General features: G+C 42.1%; 1 protein-coding gene across 2 annotated transcripts; it reads left to right on the forward strand.

Annotated features, from left to right (window-relative positions):
• Positions 1–1,150: 1,150 nt before the first annotated feature.
• Marchf5 (membrane associated ring-CH-type finger 5) lies at positions 1,151–22,089 on the forward strand. 2 transcript variants are annotated; one of them, XM_038340038.2, is made up of 6 exons: positions 1,151–1,476; positions 9,576–9,778; positions 15,968–16,098; positions 20,565–20,748; positions 20,924–21,090; positions 21,649–22,089. In XM_038340038.2, exons 1-6 carry the CDS (start codon positions 1,442–1,444, stop codon positions 21,763–21,765), a joined length of 837 nt encoding a protein of 278 aa, XP_038195966.1. In that variant the 5' UTR covers positions 1,151–1,441; the 3' UTR covers positions 21,766–22,089. The 2 variants fall into 2 exon arrangements, with proteins under 2 accessions (XP_038195966.1, XP_038195974.1); XM_038340046.1 differs by lacking the exons at positions 1,151–1,476; positions 15,968–16,098 and having other exon boundaries at positions 9,644–9,778.
• Positions 22,090–22,556: the final 467 nt, after the last annotated feature.

Raw genomic sequence — 22,556 nt, forward strand, 5'->3', positions numbered from 1 at the left:
GGCCTGATTCCAGGTTCAAAAATTCCACATATCCACTTAAAGAAACAACAAAAATTTGTAGCAAAATGTAAGCATAACCAATGGAAAACTACCAACCGTGCCGCCGCCAATCACAGCACAACATAACGCCACAGGTCGTCCAAACTACGCATTTGTTTGTCAACAACAGCTCTTTCCTCCCTCAAAGCTATCCTATCCCTTCGGCGTCAGAGAAGACAGGAATGATTTGTGACTACTCCCTTTCTGATCCCTCACCCCGGATCCACCTGCTTAGAAGGGTCAAGGAGGCTAGAAATGGTTAACGGTGACCAGCTGCAGAAAGAAACAAACATCCTTGACAACCCGCAGCTGAGCAAGCAGGGGCTGTTTATTCACCAACGCGTTCCTTTTGGGGGGCTGCCGGGCAAGCCCTGGAAGACAGCACCTCCGAGAAGGTTCCTGGACGGGCAGACAGCGTACACACACACACGCACGCACACACACACACACACACACACACACACACACAGAGGCACCGATGAGAACACACACACACAGAGGCACCGATAAGAACACACACACGCACCATGGTTCTCTCGTCCCACCCCCACGTGTAAACACACACACACACACATACACAGGCACCGGTGAGAACGGTCGGGGTACCCACCCGCCCCTCCGGAGCAGCCCCGCACTTAGTCACCCGGTCCCTCCCCGAAGATGGGCTCTGACGCGACCGAGGCTGACCCAAGCGCCCGACCTCCCGCCGCCGCGGCCGGGCGTGCGGGACCCGGCCCAGAAACTGGCCCTCCAAGCCACCTCCCCTCACCTGGCTCCGTCCCACCTGAGCGCGAGAGCTGAGGGGGCAAGACGCGGAGAAGGGGTGCTGACCTTGTTGCTACTGACAGCGGAGCGCCACATGCTGCCGCTTCCCGGACTGCGGCCCGAAGGACATTTTTTTCCCCCTGGAGGAAGGAAACGGGAGGGCGCCGGCCCGGCGGCGGCGGGCGCGGCGGCGGGGGTCCCGGCGGGCTGTGCAGCCTCTAGCGGGGGACGGTCCGAGGACTACATCTCCCAGGCTGCTCTGAGCCGCCCCTGCGTCGTGACCCCGGCGCGCACGGAGGCGGTGACTCTTACCTCACAGAGGTAGCTCCTCCGCCGGCCGCAGCTCGGTGCCCCGGCGGTCCATGGACCGGAACCCCGGGCGGACCGGCAGGAACCCGGGCCGCGATCGCCGCCTCCTGGCCCCAGGCTCCTCCTCCTCGCTCCCCGCCGCCCTCTGCGGACGCCCGCCGGCCGCGCACCGCCGCGGGCCTGTCAGAGCCGCGCCGGGAGGCTGTGTGGCGGGGCCGCGGGCGCCGCGGGACTGAGGCCTACTCCGCCGCCTCTCAGTGCTATTGTCCCCGGGCCTGGCCCTGAGCGGGGCTGCGGCCGAGGGCCGAACTCGCCGGCTCCGCGGAAGATGCCGGACCAAGCCCTTCAACAGATGCTGGACAGGTACGAGCAGCGGCGGGCCGGGAACGGCCGGCCTCCGTCCTGGGCCTGCCCATGCTGGCCTCGAGGCCCCGAGAGCGCGGGTCCTGGCGTCCGCCGAGAGTTCCACCGCCCGGGAGCCGGGAGAGGGGCTCCGAGTTTGGAGATGGCAGTGAAGGGAAGATTGGGCGAGCGGCCTGGGTCGTAGACTTAGAAACTTAAATGAGTGAGGTCTGCTTCGGCCGAAAGTCTGTTTTGGAGGCGAAGGGGCGCTATTGTTAACCCGTAGAATTAGTTTCTTTTCCCCACCTATTCCCCCGACTGTGTTGTCAAGGGGTTTGACAGCGATGTCACTGGAAAGAACCAGATTATCTTCCTGGAGAGTAATCCCTTGCAGTTTGAAGCCTCTCTTCACAATGCAAGGATGGGCACTTTTTTTTTTTTTTTTTTAAAGCCTGGGTTTCGTTTCTCCTTCCAACCCCCATCCCATCCCCACCCCCAAGCCGTAAGGTCAGAATATCCACAAGGGAGCCTTAACGGTCACACTGGAGTAGAGGTTATGGAAAACAGCCACATGCATGCAACATTGAACACGTAGCGCGCCTGACGATCTTTGACTTCCCAGAAACGTGTGGGCTGATACTGGGACCGGTTGCCCCTTCCTGGGGGTCTCCAGCCGGTACAACTCTTTGGGAACTCGAATGCACCGCCCTCTGCTGTCTAAATCCCAGCCAGTGAGTTCTTGGTGACTAAACCCACGCTTCCCACCTAGGCAGCGTCTTGCTGTTCTGACGAACTCTTCAAACTTCTTCCTAAGGTTTGTGGTTGCTTGCCACTGCGGATAGGCTAACTGGCCACCCTGGTCAGCAGGTGGTACTCTTTGAGTCTGGGCCTCTTGATTGAGATTATAGCCATTGGCTACTTGGGTGGGGGCACACGTCAGAGAAGGCAAGAAGTTACTCCTCATTTTTTATCCTAAATCCTCGGACAGGACTTGATACTTAGCAGGTGTTCTGTTGTTAGAACTAATGAACTTGGTGGTCTCTCTAGCTTTGGGGCCTGTCCTGGAACTGGCCCTGCAGACCAGGCTGGCCTCAAATTCCCCGAGAGATGTGCTCGTCTCTGCTTCCCCAGTGCTAGGATTAAAGGCGTGTGCCACCGCTCCTAGCTGGTTTCTCCAGTTGTTTAGGAGTCTGGTTGCTTATCGGGTTTTCCTTTCCTTAGAGTTTATCATTCTTGACTAGGTGTGGCATGCTAAAATATGTCCAGAGAGATTGCTGCCTGTGCCAGTCGGTTCCTCCAGAAGGTACTGCGTAGCTGTTTGTTCTGATGACATGCCACTTTCACTTTTATGTAGTGACTTTAGAAAAGTCTTTACAGCTAGATGTTGTTCTGATTCTTCATACATTCTTTAGAGATTCACAGGGAATAATTTACAGAAACTTGGGAATTCCTCCTGTCCTTTGCAGAAATGTAAACATAAAGCATATTTTGCTCATTTTCTACTCCATTACCCTAGCTCATCCCCCTCCACTACTGAATATTTTCCTGCCAAGCCTCCCTCCTGTTTTCATGTCTTGTGTGTTCCACTGAATTCAATTAGGATTGATTGGATAAGCATGGGTCTGGGTTATTTACAGGAGCGTGGGCAAGTTATCAGTGGCTACCCCACTAAATTTACTCCCTCCTCCTGCAGCAGCTGTTCCTGGGTAGGGCATGGGGCTTCATGAATCCCTCCTCCCTCCAGTGATGCAGTATTGCTAGGCCCCATCTTCTGCGGGTCTTATACAGGTAAGCACAGCTACCTGTATGAGAGAGAGACCCTATCTTAAGCCAATAACCATCACACCCACCATTGTTGGCTTTAGTTTTTCATTGGCAGAGACTGTATATATCTGCAGCTACCTGTGCTTGTGGGTACAATGCCAGAAGACCGGATTTCACAGCGCCCCTCCTCATCTCATAGTTCTTACGTCCTTTCTGCCTGCTTCTGAGTATTTTTTTTTTTAGAAAGCTTGAAATTTTTCATTGTAAAATACTAGGGAAAACAAACCTATGCTTATATATAATTTACGAGGAAGATGACTATACAGCTATTCCTGCTTCCACTGTTTATACAGTGTTTGTACAGTGCTGGGAATTGAAGCCAAGGCTTCATGCTAGATAAGCACAGTAACGCTGAACCACATTCCCATTCCTTACTTAATACTGACAATTATTCTGATATATGTAACCATACTAGCTACTTATGTGTTCTCCCCTCAATAACTTAAGAGAACATAGGAAGTTCTAGATACTATGTCCACATTTTGTTGCCAAAATATATATCCAGCTCAAAAGGAGAGAAATATACTTAGAAAATGACCTGTTGTGTTAAATATGTATTTATACTAACAGCATCTCAGCTGCCCTATTTGCTCATACACTTAGCAATTGTAGTATTGTGCAGAGATGTTAGTCATCCTGTGAATAGCCACAATAATGGGAATATAGTTTAATTGAATTATACCCGTAAAATGGTTAAAGTGATGAGTTTTATGATCTGGATATTTTACCATTTAATGAAGCAAGATTGAAGATTTTATTAAAGATATTTTAATATTGGCTACAGCGTGATGGTTAAGAGCAAAGAAGTGAGCCAGGCAGTTGGTGGCACATGCCTTTAATCCCAGCACTCTGGAGGCAGAAGCAGGCAAGCCAGCCTGGTCTACAGAGCAATTTCCAGGACATCCAGGGCTACACAGAGAACTCCTATCTCAAAAAGCAAAACAAAAAGTAAAGAGGTATTCAAGGAAAGAAAAGTATATTTGAGAGTAGGATGTGGGTTTCTCAGAATCCAAGAGACTTAAGTCATATCCAAGTATGGGTAAGAGGTACTACAAGGGAGAAATGCCCATAATTTTAAAAAGGAAAAAACGAAATTTACTTGGCATGCATATGTGGAGGTCAGAGGTCTTCTTCTACAACATGTACCCCAGATACCAAGGTTAGGTGGTCAGGCTTTGCAGCAGGTTCTCTCACCCACTGAAACATTTTGCCAATTTTTTCCCATCTTAACTGAAAGTTTTTACATGAAGTTCATATTGAAGTCCACATTGTTCTGCACAGGCTGGGAACACATCTGTTTGTAGTACCTGACTACCCTGTCTCTCCTGCATATTCAGCCAGTTGTCCAGGTGAAAGCACAGTAAGAAACAAGCTTTAATTAGAAGTTGTCCTAATCACTTACACAACTTTGGTGGGAAGAAAGGGGGGTTCTCTATGAGTTAAATCAGTATCAGATTTATAGAGAGCTGGGGATATAGCTCAGTTGTTAGAGGGTTCGCCAAATAAGCACAAAGCCGCATTCATCCCCAACCTAAGTGTGGTAGAGACAGGCAGATCAAAAGTTCAAAGCTAGCATCAACTGCATAGACTGTTTAAGCTACCTAGACTACACAAGATTCTGTCACAAAAAAGAAGGTTTTTAGTTTAGAGTTGGTAGGTGGTTTTAGAGACTGGGTCCTGCTGTACTGCTCAGGGTAGCCTCCAACTTCATGGGCTTGTCTGACTTTCCAAGTTGCTGAACTGCACACTGTCACTGTGTCCAATCAGAAAAATGTGTTTAAATTAGCTACTCAGTGGCATTATTATTTAATTAGAATAGCCATTCTGATACTGTGAAGCTTTATGTTGGATTTTACACTTTCACTGTTGAATACTTCGTATATACTTACCTATCACCAAAACACTAGGGTGGGGGTGGGGGATCCTCAACAAAATTAGAAAAACAGTACCCATTACCTACATTCAGTCCTTCCTCATGCCCTAATATTTACTTACCCTTCCTTGTGCTCCTTTCTGAATGTTACACTGCACCCACATTTCTTCACTTATATCCAGATATAGGGCTTTGGATAAAGAAAGCAGGAAAGTGAGATATTCGGGGCTTTCAGGCCTTGTACGACTGGTGCTTCAGTGTATGGGATTTCTCTTATTTTATACAGTAAAGATCCCTTCTCCAAGGTTTTGCTTTCCTTTGCTTCAATTACTTAAAGTCAACAGCATATATCATAGTCTAGGGTATGACTGTGAGAGTCCTTTAAAAGTTCATTAAAATGTAGATTTTGGCCAGGCGGCGGTGGCGCACGCCTTTAATCCCAGCACTCGGGAGGCAGAGGCAGGCGGATCTCTGTGAGTTCGAGACCAGCCTGGTCTACAAGAGCTAGCTCCAGGATAGGCTCCAAAGCTACAGAGAAACCCAGTCTCGAAAAAAAAAAAAAAAAAAAAAAAAAAAAAAAACAATGTAGATTTTGGGCCTGCTTAATTTTGTTGCATATATTTTGCTGTGGGTTCTTTATAATATAGTTATAAAAATAGAAATATTTTAATTTAAACGTAATAGGCTTGAAATTTCTATATTTGAAATATAACAAATATTTAATATAGAAAAGAGGAGTAATTCTACCTGTGATGCAGGAAACATGTAGATCCATATTTATCATATTGCCATTCTAAGTCATTTATCCCTGTCTTTTGTGCTTCTTCATCCTCTCTCCTCAAGGGTCGGGATTGATTTAGGGCCCTGTGAATTTGCCATACCAATAACTTATAACCCTCCCTGTTGTTTTGTTTTTACTCTGTTTTTTGGGGGGCACCTCCCAGCTCCCAAACAAATGCATGGAGTCTTGCTCTCACGAATGCCCGGCCTTAGCTTGGCTTGTTTCTAGCCAGATTTTCTGGCTTAAATTATCCCGTCTATCTTTGCCTCTGGGCTTTTTCCTTCCTCTATTTCTGTTTATCTTTTCTTTACTTCTTACTCTGTGGCTTTCTGTGTATCTAGGTGAGTGACCCCTGGTGTCCTCTCTCCTTTTTTTCGTTCCTTCCCCTTCTCTTTTTCTCCTTCTAATTGTTCTCTCTGCCTGGCATCCCCTGCTTATCCCTTCCCTGCCTAGCAAAGAGATCAATCATGGGTTTTAGAGAGGCAAAGTGACAGCTTCACAGAGTGCAACATAAAAGAACGTAACACATCTTTACATCATTAAACAAATATTCTACAGCATTAATAAATCTAACACATCTCAACACCTTGTACTTCTTTGTTTGTCATTTTTAAAAAAAAAAAAAACTATCTTTTTTCATTATACATACCAATCCAAGTTCCCACTACCTCCCCTCCTCCCAATTCCTTCCAGCTACCCTCTCACCCCACCCCCCATCCAATCCAATCCTCAGAAGCACATTACTTTGGGGAAGATCCAAGGCCCTCCCTGCTATACCTAGGCTGAGTGAGCAAGGTATCTATCCAAAGAGAATAGGTTTCCAAAAAGCCATTACAAGCAGTAAGGATGAATCCTGGTGCCACTGTCAGTGACCCCTGAGTTTGTCCTAGCCATGCAACTGCCAACTATATTCAGAGGGACTAGTTTGTCCTATACTTGGTCCTTCCCAGTCCGGCTGGCATTGGTGAGCTCCCATTAGCTCAGGTAGACTGTTTCAGTGGGTGTACCCATCATGGTCTTGACCTCTTTGCTCATATTCTCATTCCTCCCACTTTTCAACTGGACTTTGGGAGCTCAGTCCTGTGCTCCAATGTGGATCTCTGCCTGTTTCCATCAGTTGCTGGATGGAGGTTCTACGATGATATTTAAGATATTCATCCATCTGACTACAGGGCAAGTGATGTAGGAGTGTTTCTATCTATCTGCTGTTTCATTGGTTAATTAATAAACTGCTTGGCCTGATAGGTTAGAACATAGGTGGGTGGAGTAGACAGAACAGGATGCTGGGAGTGAGGCAGATGCCTCGGGCAATTGCCCTGCCTCTCCTCTCTGGGACAGTCACCATGAAGTCAGCCACCATGTCAGACGTGCTGAATCTTTCCCGGTAAGACACCACTTTGTGGTGCTACACAGATTATTAGAAATGGGTTAATGAAGATATGAGAGTTAGACAATAAGAGGCTGGAACTAATGGGCCAGGCAGTATTTAAATTAATACAGTTTCCGTGTAATTATTTCGAGTGTAAAGATAGCCGTGTGGGATCCGAACAGGACGAAAAGCAGGCCCGTTGCCTCATCACTACAGAATGGCGCCCACGTGGATAACTGAATCCACAGAAAGCCTGAGAAAGCTTGGGAAAGAATAGAGTAAAGCATGTTTTCTTGGTAGCAGCAATTTCTTGGGTCTGTTCTGTTAGCTAGAGGCAAGCAAGCGCTCTCATGTAAGAGAGGCTTCCTGACTCCGCTTTAGCTGCAAAACCCTGCAGCTCTTTTAAGAGGTCCTGCCACGAAACACTTAAATAGTGTTGATGAAAAGCTGAACGCATGTTTTTCGGTTTTCAGCCGTAGCAGGAAAAAGGCTGTGCTGTTTTAAAATGCTGGCTTTCTGGGCCGTCCTGCCAGGGCAAACTCTTTCAGGCAGGCAGTCTGACAGAGTGTGGTCTGTGAGCAGAATGCTGCAGCTTGCTTGCTGGCAGGGACCTTGAAACACTGTAGAGTTGTGGTAATGAACGTGGCTCTGGCCGGTATCTCAGCCACAAGGATGGAATCACAGAAAGCTAAGGAATGGACTGGATCTAGCTGTCAAAACCACGGCTTTTGTCCTACCGATATTGCTTGGTAAATTAAAGACTCACATGGCCACAAAAAGAGAGATATACAGTAAAAGAAAGATTCAAAGTCGAAAAAAACCTCTAAATGGTTTACTATGTGTTAAAAATATATGCAGGCTAAAGGTTAAAATTCTTAGGGTAAAAAAGGAAGAAAGAAAGTAGTTGGGTGTGGTAGAACACACCTTTAATCCCAACACTTGGGAGACAGAGGTAGATTGACCTCTGTGACATCAAGGTGTGGGAGCACACGCCTTTAATCTCAATGCCTGGGAGGCAGAAACGGAGGGATCTCTGAGTTCAAGGATAGCCTGGTGGTCTACAGAGTTATTCCAGGTTAAAGATATACAGAGAACCTGTCTCAAAAAGCAAAAAGTTAAAAGTAAAAATAAATGAAATAGAGGTTAAAATAAAGCTGCACAAAGATGGAAAATACACAGATTATTAGAAATGGGTTAATGAAGATGTGAGAATTAGACAATAAGAGGCTGGAACTAATGGGCCAGGCAGTATTTAAATGAATACAGTTTCCGTGTAATTATTTCCAGTGTAAAGATAGCCGTGTGGGATCCCGGCAGGATGAAAAGCAGGCCCATCGCCTCATCACTACAGGCAAGGCCAGTTCAGACACCCTCTCTATTGCTTAGGGTCTTAGCTACACCTTGTACTTCTTAAAGTTGTTACTATTGAGTGGGGCATAATGGTATGAGCCCGTGATCCTAGCACTGAGGATCTTTGAGGCAGAAAAATTAGGAATTCAAGGCCAGCCTAGGTCATGTGTGAGGCACTGTCTCAAACAAAACAAAACACACACACAAACGAGAGAGAGGAGACAGAAAAGTTGTAATATTCTCTTCTCTTCCTATAGCCATGCTTTGCCATGAGGAGAAATAGATGAACATTTAAAAAAACTTTTTCCTTGGTTTAAAATTGAACGGTCTGGGAATATGACTCAGAACATTCTGTCTAATGTGTTTGTGTTCCTGGGTTGAGAGGTGAGGGAACTATATATAAAAATCACTAATGTATTTTTTTTCCTTCATTCATGAGGTCTTATAAAACCAAAGATACTTAAAAACTGTTTCAATCCTCTGGTTCACTACTCAGAATTACTAGAAAGATGAATAAGAAAAAAAAATGGATAACAAAGTTCAGAAGATAGATTCTGTAATGGAAGATTAAAAGGAGAGAAAAGAAATGCTCTACTTGGCTGGGCGGTGGTGGCGCACGCCTTTAATTCCAGCACTCGGGAGGCAGAGGCAGGCGGATCTCTGAGTTCGAGGCCAGCCTGGTCTACAAGAGCTAGTTCCAGGACAGGCTCTAGAAACTACAGGGAAACCCTGTCTCAAAAAACCAAAAAAAAGAAAAGAAAAGAAAAAAAAGAAATGGTCTACTTGGAATAAATTCATTGTTTGGGCTCTGTATTTTAATATAAGTTCTACAATACCACATAATAATTCCATCCCATTAGCTAAAAGCTTCATGTGCAGGAGTCTGGACCCCTGGAGGTAAACATTTTTCTCTTAATTTTCAGAAGTTGCTGGGTGTGTTTTGCCACCGATGAAGATGATAGAACAGCTGAATGGGTGAGACCATGCAGATGCAGAGGATCTACTAAGTGGGTTCACCAGGCTTGTCTGCAACGCTGGGTGGATGAAAAGCAAAGAGGAAACAGTACAGCCAGAGTGGCATGTCCTCAGTGCAATGCTGAATACCTAATAGTTTTTCCAAAGTTGGGTAAGGACTGTTTGACTATATTAAGAACAGCATATGTGTTTCCTGTTGTTATTATACAGGTGTATGATGTCAAGCTTTTTTTTTTTTTTTTTTTTTAAGGGAAAAGGTGGGGACTTGAGACAAGATTTCACTCCATCCCAGGCTGTGGCCTGGGACTCATGATAGTTCTCCAGCCATGAGCCCCAATACCCAGCTCTCTGGTTGGTTGGTTGGTTGGTTTTTATGTTTGAGTATTTTGCCTTCGTGTATGTATGTATGTGTATGTGCATGTCTAGTACCCAGTGAGGCTACAAGAGGGCATTAGATCCCCTGAAGCTGAGTTTGATAGTTGGAAACCACCAAGTGAGTTCTGGGAACTGATTCCAGTGCTTCTGCAAGAGCTGTCAATGCTTTTTAATCTGCCGCCCCTCGGATTTATTTTTAAATGATTTCATATTTTTGCTTTTTGGTGAATTTTGATATTTTCCCTCTCTGAATGTCAAAGATTTATTTTGCAAAGAGTTTACAATATCTTTAACAAGTCCTTAGACTTGCCTATTTGTCTTTGTGTTTTTGTTTGAGAAGAAAAAGATTTCCAGCACTCAGGAGACAGAGGCAGGTGAATCTCTGTGAGTTCAAGGCCAGGCTGGTCTACAAAGTGAGTTTCAGGGCAGGCAAGGCTGTTACATAAAGAAACCCTGTCTTGAAGCATTACCCTACTCCCTCTCCTCTCCCCCCTTTAAAAAATAAAAAATAAAAATAAAAAAATAAAAATAAAAAAACTTTCATGCCTAACTGAACAAGAGAGCCGTAATACAAAGCTGACTCAGGGCTGGAGATACAGCTTAGTCAGTAAAGTGTTTGCCTGGCAAACATGGGAACCCAAGTTCAGTTTTCAGAACATGGAACCCTGTGCTAGAGAAGCAGAAACAGGGTTGTCCCACACCCTGTCTCAGGTGAGGTGGGTGGTGCTTCTGGGGATCACACCTGAGACTGCATACTAAAGAGGGAAGGCAGAGGTAGACTTGAAGAGCATCATTCTTTGGGGACAGTTGGTTTAGGAGAAAAACCAGTGGTGAGTGCCCTAATATTCCTTATTTGTTCTATTAAGAAGCAAAAACAGGGAAATTAAAGTTTTGGTTTGGTTTTGGCAATGCTAGGTACTGAACTCTGGGTCTTTCCCATGCTAGGCAGTTGCTCTACGGCTGAACCAATAAAGTTAAGTTCATTTTGAGAATCCAGTTTATACTGTTATATTTCAGGAATACTACCCCTTTTTCTGGGAATTATTGGAAGTGAAAATAACCAGAAGTCTTTGAAAATGAGACTTAACCTGAAAAGAAGTATAACCCTTTTCTTTAAAGCCATATGTTTCTGAGCTAGTGTCATTCTTGTTTGGAATGTATGCCTTGTTGTTCTTAAAATATTTTTAATATTGCCCTTACCTATAACTGAGAGGTATGGAGGAGCCACAGCTTGGTTTATGGACCAGTCCAAACGAAAGAGAGATTCTAGAGGAGAGTGGGTGTCATGGAAAAAATTCGAGATTATTAGATGCTTTGTTCTTGGTAGGTGCTATGCATACTATAAAAATGTAGGTAATGAAGTACTTTTTTCGTACAAGAAAATGAGGTGAATATAGAAAATGTCTGCTTGTTTTCTTATGTGAGGGGAAATGACAGCTTTGCATGAAAGACAAGTAGTATAGTGAAGACAGTGAATTTAAGGCCAGCCTGGTCTACATAGTGAGTTCCAGGACAACCATGGCTGTGTAGTAAGACTCGTCTTTTAAAAAAGGAATAAAAGAACTTAAAACAGGTGTGTAGAGATGGCACAGTGATAGGTGTGCTGGCTGCTCTTGGCTGCGGAGAATCTGAGTCTGGGCCCCAAAACCCATACTGGACAACTCACACCCACTTCTAACTTGAGCTCCAGAGGACTTGATACCCTCTTCTTACTTCCTCAGGTACCCATAGCCATTGTGCACATGTGCACGCGTGCGCACACACGCACACACAAATAAAAACTAAGTCTTTAAAGATCATTCAGCCTTAGGATGGAAGTACAAGATTTACAGGTGTGTGGCACCGCACCCAGTTCTACCTGAATCTGCATCACAGCTAGAGCAAAGTTAGGCTTACAGTGTCTTGAGACAAAGCTGATTGCTTCTTTTGGAGTAGCCTAATATGTTTACCCAAAAGTTTCAGCTTACCTTTGTCACGCAATTTTGAAATGCAAAAACTTGAATTTACCCAAAATATTAGGAAAGTTTGTCTTTATAAAAATCTTTATTATATGAGAGAATTCACAGTAAAACTTCCTTTTAATTACAGGCTTCTCTAATACCTTTTGAATTATTAGATTTCTAAAAGCTGTTTATATAGTTTCAGTTGCCATCCATTGTATAATACTGTTGAAAGTATATGTGGTCAGACCTACCAAACCATTGAAAATGCAGTCCTGTGGACTGAGTGTAGCTTAGTGACAGAACTCTTATTAGCATGCATGAAGTTCTAGGTGTAATCATCAGTCAGTGTTGGAAAGCTAATAAAGCCTTTATAAAATACGGAAACTTTTATGCCCTTAGTTAATTTGTGTTGAGCATTTATTCATGTTTTCTCTTTCCTGTTAGAATGAGAGTTTTCAAGGACTAGGATTTTGTCTCCTCCATACTCCTTAACTCTTTGTGTTGTAATCTGATACTGTATTCCTACAATTATGGTCCTCCGTCATAAGGCGATTAGCACGCTCAGTTGGGGATTATCGTCCAGAGGATTTCCGTATGTGCATTGGTCTTTTATTGCGTGTGTGTCTGTGTGAGGGTGTCAGATTCCCTGGAACTGGAGTTACAGACAGTTGTAAGCTGCATGTGGTTGCTGGGAATTGAACCTGGGTCCTTTGGAAGAACAGTCAGTGCTCTTAACCTCTGAGCCATCTCTCCAGCCCCTTGCTTAGATAATCTTTAACTCACAGAAATATTTCCACAGGCTGGCTTTTTATCATAATGATATGTTTAATACTAAATATTCTTCCTTTCAAATATTAAAACTAATCTTGGACTAGTCTGCCTGGAAGTAATGAAATATTTGGGCAAAGTAAAATTAAAATAAAAGCCAAGACAATAGTTTTATCTGAAAAGTCTAGAATAAATAATTGAGCCCGTTCCTTAATTTTACTGGGCAAGTATTCTACAAATAACCCAAGGGAAAGACACAAAATTTTCAAAATAAAAATAAGGATTATAGGGTTTAAAAAAAAAACACCAGATAATTCCTCAAGAAAGTTTTAGTTACAAAAGTAGACAACTGGTTAGATTTGGCTATGGGCTTGTGGTTCTCCAACCATTGTTATAGTAAATTGAAATAGATTTAATAAGTAAAGTATGTTATGTGATGAAAATGCATTAGGAAAAGGAGATATAATTAAGTAGGAAGTATGGTGTGGTATAGATCAGCAGAGGGAACTTTATGAAAGTAAAGAGAAAATCAGCAAGGAAACTGAAAATTGAGTGATAAGATGTTCTGGAAAGAACCAACCATATGTTGGAAAGAAAGTATGTCATGTTTAGCTGATAGGCCAAGTAAATGTACTGAGATTAGACCACTGAATTTAGATATGTGGAGGTTGTTAGTGATACGCATGAATAGGTTTTTGGGAAAAACTAAAGGAAAATTGGACAATTATTTTGAGTATTCAGAGAAAGCAAGAAAATGGAGTAAGTAGTAGGACAGGAAAGATCAGATTTTAGAAGGCTGGTACACTGGGAAGGCGAGGCAGGTGAATCCTTGTGAGTTCAAGGCTAGCCTAGGCTAGATGGTGAGGCACTATCTCAAAAATAATAAATAAAAAGATTTTAGGGGCTTGGTGAAAAGATTCAGCAGATAAGGACACTGCCTGCCAATCTGAGTTCTGGTCCTTGGTGGTTGAAGGAGAGAACTGGTACCTGAAGGTGTCCTCTGGCGTCCTCAAAGCACATACCTACATCCCACATATCCACACATAGTAAAAAAAAAAAAAATTAAGTTTATTTTAAGATAAATGAAATAATGTTTGTCTGATAGAAACAAGTAGGGTCAATGATGGAGCCTAAGAAGAGAAAGAACTGCCAGCGGGTGCTGTGACCTTGAGGAGTGAAGAGACCTGTGGTCTCCTAGTGGACTTTTGGCTCCCAGTGCTCCTGTATTAATGAGGGGAGCCTGCAGGGGATCTCCTGGCTTTAGGTTTCTGATTACAGATTAGCAATCCTAAGAAATTCAAATACTGAGCTTTTATTATGTACCCTTGGTTTCTGGCTTCCAGTGCCACTATCTATGGAATCTTTCCTTCACAATGTCATCTCTGTCTTTACAGTGGCTGGCTCTAGAAGTCAGTGGGGAGTTTTTATCAGGCCTTTATAAGATTTTTTTTCCTTTTATGTTTAATTATTCTATTGTGAAATTACTATATTAATTTCTTTATACAATATGGTAACTGCTTTTGTGTTTAACATTCTTTAGATTGTAGGCTCCAAGAAAGCATGTGATAGAATTTACACATTTCTAAGAAATGTCTAAAATAACAGTTTGTATATAGAGATATTCAACAAATAAATTACTTAGCCAACAAGCTACTTATACCTTTGGTTAAACGCAGAGGTTCAGTTCTTTGGTTTTGTGGTGAACAGATATACAACCTTTCCATTTCTCTGGAAAATTCTAGAGGTAAATTAAATTGGACTTACTGGTAAGTAAATACTTTCAAAATAGTAAGAATATAATTGATAATTGGCACATGTAGCTATTAGAATACCATAAACACTGACTCCATAATCATTTAGAAAAAGCTATTCCAGCCTGGTCTACAAGACAGGACAGACTCCAAAGCTACAGAGAAACCCTGCCTCGAAAAACCAAAAAATTTAAGAAAAAAAAAAAGAAAAAGCTTATTAGAAAATAATTTTCTTTTTTTAATTTTATTTATTTTTACGTGTATGGATGTTTTGCCTGCCTGTATGTCTGTCCACCATGTGTGTGCAGTGCTCACACATAGCGGGGTGTCAGATCCTCTAGGACTAGAGTAGTAGGTGGCTGTAAGCTACAACAAGGGTCCTGAACTGGCCGTGTTTCATAACTAGTAAACACTTAAGTGCTTTCCTAAAATTCAGAGATATCACAACAAGAATTGATGATTTTTTTTAACTCCTAGTGTCAGAGGTGTCTGTCCTTTTTGAAAAAAATGATTTTGGACTCTGTCAAGAAACCTAAACGCAGGACTGGAAACATGGATACATGGGTAGGAGTGCTGACTACCCTTCTAGAAAATAAATACAGTATATTTAAAATCAAGTAAAATAAATTGACTTGTGTGGCTATAAGAAAATAGCCATGGGGCTAAAGAGATGACTCATTGGATAGGAGCACTTGTTCTTACAGAGCACCTGGATTCAGTTGCAGCACCTACATCGAGGCTCACAGCCATATGTAATACAGGTGTAACACAGATATGCATGCAGGCCAAAAAAAAAATCCTTATGTACATTAAATAAGTAAATATTTTTTTAAAAAGAAAAAATAGCATTACCTTTATACACTGCTTCAAGACACAACGACTTAAGCCAGAAATGCAATTTTATTTATTTTTTTTAGCCAGGTAATATAGGACTTAATGGTTCCTAGGAACTATTTGGGGGAAAAAAAAACTAAAATAGTCCTTTCACTCTGCAGTAGCCAGTGTGATTGAGGTAGAAGTGAGGATTGTTTCCCTCATCTGAAGCAACTTTATTGCTCTAATTCCAGAATCAATAATAAAGTTTGAACAGCCTAGATATTCGTTCATGCAAATTATCGAGAAAGTCTAAACTACTCAAATCTGAATTTCTGTTAGACATATAACAACTAGAGACTGGAGAGATGGTTCAGTAGCTAAGAGTATGCTATTGCTTGCTCTTCTAGAGAACCCAAGTTCAGTTCCCAGCACCCATGCCAAGTGTCTCACAGTCACATGTAACTCCAGCTCCAGGGGATCCCATGCCTCTGACCTCCACAGGCATCCAGACATATGTGACACACACTTGTACACACACACACTACTAAAAATAAAAATCTAAAAATATCTATTTAACAACTGTTTTTAGAACATCTAACGTCATACAAGTGTTTTAGACCTATAGAAAATATTGAAGTCATCCTAAAACCCACCTTGTGTTGAAACTTTTCTCTCTTCATATTGTAGGTCCAGTCGTTTATGTCTTGGATCTTGCAGATAGACTGATCTCAAAAGCTTGCCCTTTTGCTGCAGCAGGAATAATGGTTGGATCTATCTATTGGACAGCTGTGACTTATGGAGCAGTGACAGTGATGCAGGTTCACCATTCTACTCTATTATTAACATTTGCCAGGAGTTCTTAGAATGTATTGTTTTAAATGAGTAATGACACTGTCATGATTAAAGAATAACAAGTTATATAAAAAGAGTCTAGACTAGAACCAGCAGGATGGCTTAGAGGGTAGAGATGCTGCCACAAAGCCTAATGAAAAAATGAATGACCCGGGCTAGAGAGATGGCTCAGAGGTTAAGAGCACTGGCTGCTCTTCCGGAGGTCCTGAGTTCAATTCCCAGCAACCACATGGTGGCTCACAACCATCTGTACTGAGATCTGGCGCCCTCCTCTGCGTGCGGGCATACATTGAGGCAGAATGTTGTATACATAATAAATAAATAAATCTTTAAAAAAAAAAAATGAATGACCCAAGTTCAGTTTTCCCAGCCCTCACATTGATAGAAAGGGAGAGAACTGGGCTCCCAAAAGAAATTGACCTTTGACCTCTACACATGAGCTGTAGCGTGCCCCACCCACATATACGCACACAGTATTGTATGTTGTACAATGTACAGAGTATTGTACAGAGTGGTCTAGGGAGAGTTCTCCTGTCCTTCATTTGCCTAGATCCCCCATTACCTCCTCAGGTACCCACTATTGCTAATTTCATATTATAGCTGCAGTCTCTTTTCATAATGATTCTTGATCTTTTCATATAACTGTAGAAATCTGTCTAGCATTCTGTGTATAAAATACAGCAGTTTATTAACCATTGTGTTTTTACTTTTAGATATGTCTCAGTGTTGGGACTTCAAGTAAGGTGTACATAATGACATACTAGAGAGCAGTTGTATAATTGTGTATGTAAATATGAATCAAATACAGTACTCCATCAACATTTTTAATTGAGTAAAAAGGGAAAGAGCAATTGCTATTATAAGAAGTGTTGAGCTGGTGCTTGAAAATTTTAATAATTTGGATTTATAGCCTGAAATATTAATATAAGCAAGGAAACAAAAGTTACAAATATGTATTGTGTGTTAACTGTTTAGAAATCACCTTTACATTTACTCCCTTGCTTGAAACATTTATTCCAAGAATGAGTGATTAGCTGGGATGGTAGATACGTACTGTGTAATTTTTAAGAGTATTGGGAGAGCATCTTTTACCTACCTAAATACATATATGAGTATGTAAGCAAAGCTTTCATGGTAAAAATCCTATAAATGATTACATTGAAAGTCAGAAGTAAGATAATAGATGTTGCTGCTGTTACTTAATATTGTTTTGGCTATTCCATCACCCATACAACACTTCTATTTACTTGTTTTTGTTTCTATGCAGTGTCTAAACCAACAGTATTTATGTGGGGTTTTTTGGGTGGGGGGGGGCAGACTAGTTTATGTCGAGTCCCAGACTTAACTTTAGCAAAACATGAATGGGCAGGATATGGAGCTTGCCTCCAATTTGATTGGTAGCCCAAAGTTGGCCTTGAATTTCTGAGCTTCGTGCCTCCACCCTACCAAGGAGTAGGATTATAGCCTTATGCTATTCTAATGGTTAATGTTGATTGTGGGCTTGACAGGAACTAGGCACTAAAAATACAAACTTCTGGGCACTCCTATGAGGGATTACCTATTTTAGGTTAATTGAGATGGGAACACACACCCTCAATGCGGACAGCACCATTCCATGAGGTGGGGCTCTGGATTTTGTAAGGCGGAGAAAATGAACTGGGGCTACCTTGTACTCAGCTGCATCAGACTCCTGTCAGCATTTCCCACTATGCTGACCTGTGCTCTCAGCCTGTCAGTTAGGGAACCCCTTAAATTCCTTTTGTTGGGTATTTAATCACATGTAAAACTAGCTGATACAGCTACTGTGCCCAGTTTATATGGTGCATCAACTGAGCTACATGAATATCATGCCCTGAGATTTGCCATCCCCCAGGGCCTTAACATTTTTTTTGTTTGCTCTGTGATCAGCTCTGCAGTTCATATAAACCACCAGCCAGATCACTATTCCTTTCCAGTTAATTCTCATTACTTCTCCATGTCTCCAGTCTATAGTTATGGAATTTGAATGAGATTCTTCATTTGCTTTTTGTGCTTGTTGGGTTTTTTTGTTTCGAGACAGTCTCACTGTGTAGTCCTGGCTGATTTTGAACTCATGAAGATATACATATCACTGCCTCACAAGTGCTAAGTTGGTGGGTGCGGGAGGGATTACTGTTTTGAAGCAGGGTCTCTATGTTATGTGGCCTTATGTAGCCCTGGCTGCCCTAGAACTTGGTTTGTAAACCAGCTTGGCCTTGAACTTAGAGATTCACCTGCCTTTGCCACCATCTGTTGTTATTTTATTTCTTTTTCTCTTCACTCTTTTAGGGGCCCACCACCCAGTTCCTAAATAATCACATGGGGGCTTATTCTTATAAATGACTTGCCTAGCTTTGCTTATTTCTAACCAGCTTCTCTTAAATTATGACATCTCTTTTTTGCCTCTGGACTTTTATCTTTCTATATACCTTTCTTCTTACTCCATAGTTTGCTGTGTAGCTGGATGGCTGACCCCTGATTTTTCTCCTATTTTCTCTGCATGCCAGCCCCGCCTTTCCTTTCTCCTGCCTACCTATTGGCCATTCAACTCTTTATTAGACCTACCAATCAGGTGTTTTAGACAGGCAAAGTAACAGAGCTTCACAGAGTTAATTAAATGCAACATAAAAGATTGCAACACATCTTTGCATCATTAAACAAATGTTCCACAGCATCAACTAATGTAACACTTCTTCAACTAATACTCCACCACAACCTTCAAATCAGATGAACAGCTAGTGTTAAAGGAATGCCACCACACCTGCCCAGCCATTTCTTGAATTTTGTCTACTAAGGCATGAATTCATAGAGAATGGAGTCCAGCATCGCAGGCTCCTTTACATTAATTCTCACCAAGTGTGCGATCCTGGGTTAAGCAGGTTGGTGTTGAGCTGAACTAGGTGCCTTTTTCTTTCTGATTGTTCACCTGTTTTACGAAGGTGTCTCAGCTCTTAGAGTACTTAATTTACTCAATGCAAACAATTCTCTTGGCAAGAATCTTTTTCTTGCTTGTTTACAGTGATCCCCTTGGCATGCTAACTTATGCTGTAAACTTCCAGTTTTTCCCATGGTAACACTTAATGGGGCATTTCTCCTTGGTGTCTGCCATATCACCCTTCCTGTATATTTGAATGTTACGTGGCCAGAAGAACGGGTTCATGTTTCCAAAACAGTCTAGAGAACATATAACAGGTGCCTTTCATCTTTCCCTCTGTTTGTCATTTTGGCCAGTTACTGAAAAAATGGTTGCTGTACTGAAAAGCAGTGTGTGCTTTTAATCCCAGCACTTTGGAGGCAGGAGCAAGTGGATCTCTTTGAATTTGAGGCCAGCCTGGTCTACATGATGGGTTCCAGGTCAGCCAAAGCTACACAATGAGACTATGTCTCAAAAAATTAAATAACAGCAAATCTTGGATGTACCTTCACAACTCTGTTGAGATCTAATTAATGCAATCAGCCATTTTTGTAAAGTTATTTTATTCCAATGTAAAATAGAATAACTTGGCTATACTTGGCTGTATACTCTTCTTGGCTAGATCATGATGATTTTATTTTATTTTGAGACAGGGTCTCACTGTGTAGCCCTAGCTAACATAAGAGCTATGTAGACCCACCTGCTTTCTGTCTGAAAGTCACAGAGATCTACTTTCTCTGTGTTCTGAGTACTAGGATTAAAGGTGTGTACTACCTCACTCAGCTATGGGTGGTCTTTTATTTTATTTTATTGTGGTTTTTTGAGACAGGGTTTCTTTGTAGCTTTGGAACCTGTCCTGGAACTAGTTCTTGTAGACCAGGCTGGCCTCGAACTCACAGAGATCCGCCTGCCTCTGCCAACTGCGTGCTGGGATTAAAGGCTTGCGCCACCACCGCCTGGTTTATTTTTATTTTTAATTTTTATGTTTGAGATTTATTTTTTATACTTATATATTTGAGCCTTTTGGAGTGTATCTACTGCCAGAGCAGTTAGTCAGATCTCTTGAACTGGAGTTACAAGTAGTTGTAAGCTGCCATATGGGAGTTAGGAATTGAACTTGGGTTCTCTGCAAGAGCAGCAAGTGTTCTTAACCACTGAGCAATCCAGTCCTAGTATTATTTCTTATAAACAAATCAAGACTAAAGGCTTTCAGACCTTTTATTTTTAACTTTTGTTTCTGTTTTTTGAAATTAAGTATTTCTTACAAAGGAACTGAATATATACCACACAAATATGTGTCACTGTGCCCTGGTGCCTTTAATCCCAGCACTCAGGAGGCAGAACCAGGCGGGTCCCTGAGGTAGAGACCATCCTGGTCCATAGAAGAGTTCCAGGACAGCCAGGATTACACACAGAAACCATGTCTCAAAAAAACACAAACAAAAGCATACACTGCTTTAGATAAGAAAATAACTGTAGCAAATGCTGTCCGCTTTACAGGTTGTAGGCCATAAAGAAGGGCTAGATGTCATGGAGCGAGCTGACCCTTTATTCCTTTTGATTGGACTTCCTACTATTCCTGTCATGCTGATACTGGGCAAAATGATCCGCTGGGAGGACTATGTGCTTAGACTATGGCGCAAATATTCAAATAAACTACAAATTCTGAACAGTATATTTCCAGGTAAGGTCCTGAATTGTGCTGTATAAATAAAGCACGTGTTGAATTGACCTTTAGAAGAACCATCACATGGCTTTGTTGTTGTTTCTGGGGGAGGTAAATATTTAAAGCTGAAAGCTATTTTTTTAAAACTATTACTGAGGTTTAGTACTAACATGATGCTTCCCCCTCCTTCTAGGGATTGGTTGTCCTGTTCCTCGAATTCCAGCTGAAGCTAATCCTTTAGCTGATCATGTCTCTGCTACCCGAATTTTGTGTGGAGCCCTTGTCTTTCCTACCATTGCGACAATAGTTGGTAAACTGATGTTCAGTAGTGTTAACTCAAATTTACAAAGGACAATCTTGGTAAGATGGATTTAATATTACTTGTCTCGGGGAAGTTCTATAGGGCTCTGTGTAGTCCCCTGCCTTGTCTTTTCATTAACCCCGCTGTCACCTTAGTTTGAGGGAAATAAAAAGGGGGGGGTTGCTGCTGCCAGTCTGGCCTTTGGACCCTTTCTATAGGTACCTTTTCTTCTGGAATATGCTCTGGGCTCAATCCCCAGTACCAACATCATAAATAAACACAACATGAAACTGGCTCATGCTGTTTCCTGCCACCCCACTTGCCCTTCTTGGTCACAGTCCGCATGGCGCTCTGCCAGTCTTCTTTCTACCAGATGAATGTAGAGCTTTATGGGAAGAAAGCAGCTCAAGAGATGCGGGTGGAGGAAGCTCTTCCTCCACCACTTGAAGTGTCTACTTTTTGCCTAATCTCAGCCCTAACAGAAAAGAGTGTTTTCCTTGCAGTTATCAGGATTCATTTGGCGCCAAAGCCTGTGTCTTTTGTGATCTTTGTAAAGTTCTTTTTCTTGTTTCTCTAAGCCTGCATTACAAAAAAATTAATCTCTCTTTTTATTTTAGGGTGGAATTGCTTTTGTTGCCATAAAAGGAGCATTTAAGGTTTACTTCAAACAGCAGCAATATTTACGTCAGGCACACCGCAAAATCCTAAATTATCCAGAACAAGAAGAAGCATAAAACTGACTTCTGGCTGTTCTGAGGCCTCTCATCCTGACGAGCCTGTTGTGTTGTTCTGATTCCATCATTAATGCACTAGTGGAGACTGGTGATAAATACTGCTCCTATATTTTTAAGAAATATAATAAAGCACGCAAAGCAGGGGATCCTTTCAGTAATCACAGAACCTAAGGATACGATTCAACTTGGTCATTTATATGTACTGCTTTGACGGCTGTCGACTAAACCATTATCTTAGCATGGTAAACCTGGGTTTGTTCATATTTTTCCAGACAAAATGTAAAGATAAAACTGTATAAATATTAAAATGGACATGCTGTTTTATTCTGATGCCTCTTTTGTATATACTCATGTTCAGTGTTTTCTTAGAAACAGCAACTCAATGAAGGTCCTGTGAGGACTTTCCTCATTGGCATAATCTGATCACATGCTAAACAGGAGCCTGTGCTAATATGAGGAAATGTAAATTAGTTCTGAATAAATAACAAACCAAAAAATATATACGTGAACATAGAAATGATCATCCGAACAACAGAGATCCTGTTGCCTTTTTGTTAACCCATGTGGCATCTCAGATATATAGGGTCAGTCTCCAGGGCTTCCAGATCACTTTTTCACTATTAAACTTTATTTATGCAGTGTTGACATCTCATAGTTCATAATGTAATTTTGACCCATGTATTCGTCATTGTCGTGTGTGTGTGTGTGTGTGTGTCTGGGGGGTTGTTCAGAAAAGGTGGGAGGGAGGGTGGCGAAGGAGGGTCAGGAGAAATGAAGTAGAAGGCCTTGTG

This window comes from Arvicola amphibius, chromosome 1 (assembly GCF_903992535.2).
Source record: "Arvicola amphibius chromosome 1, mArvAmp1.2, whole genome shotgun sequence".
Classification (NCBI taxonomy): Eukaryota; Metazoa; Chordata; class Mammalia; order Rodentia; family Cricetidae; genus Arvicola; species Arvicola amphibius.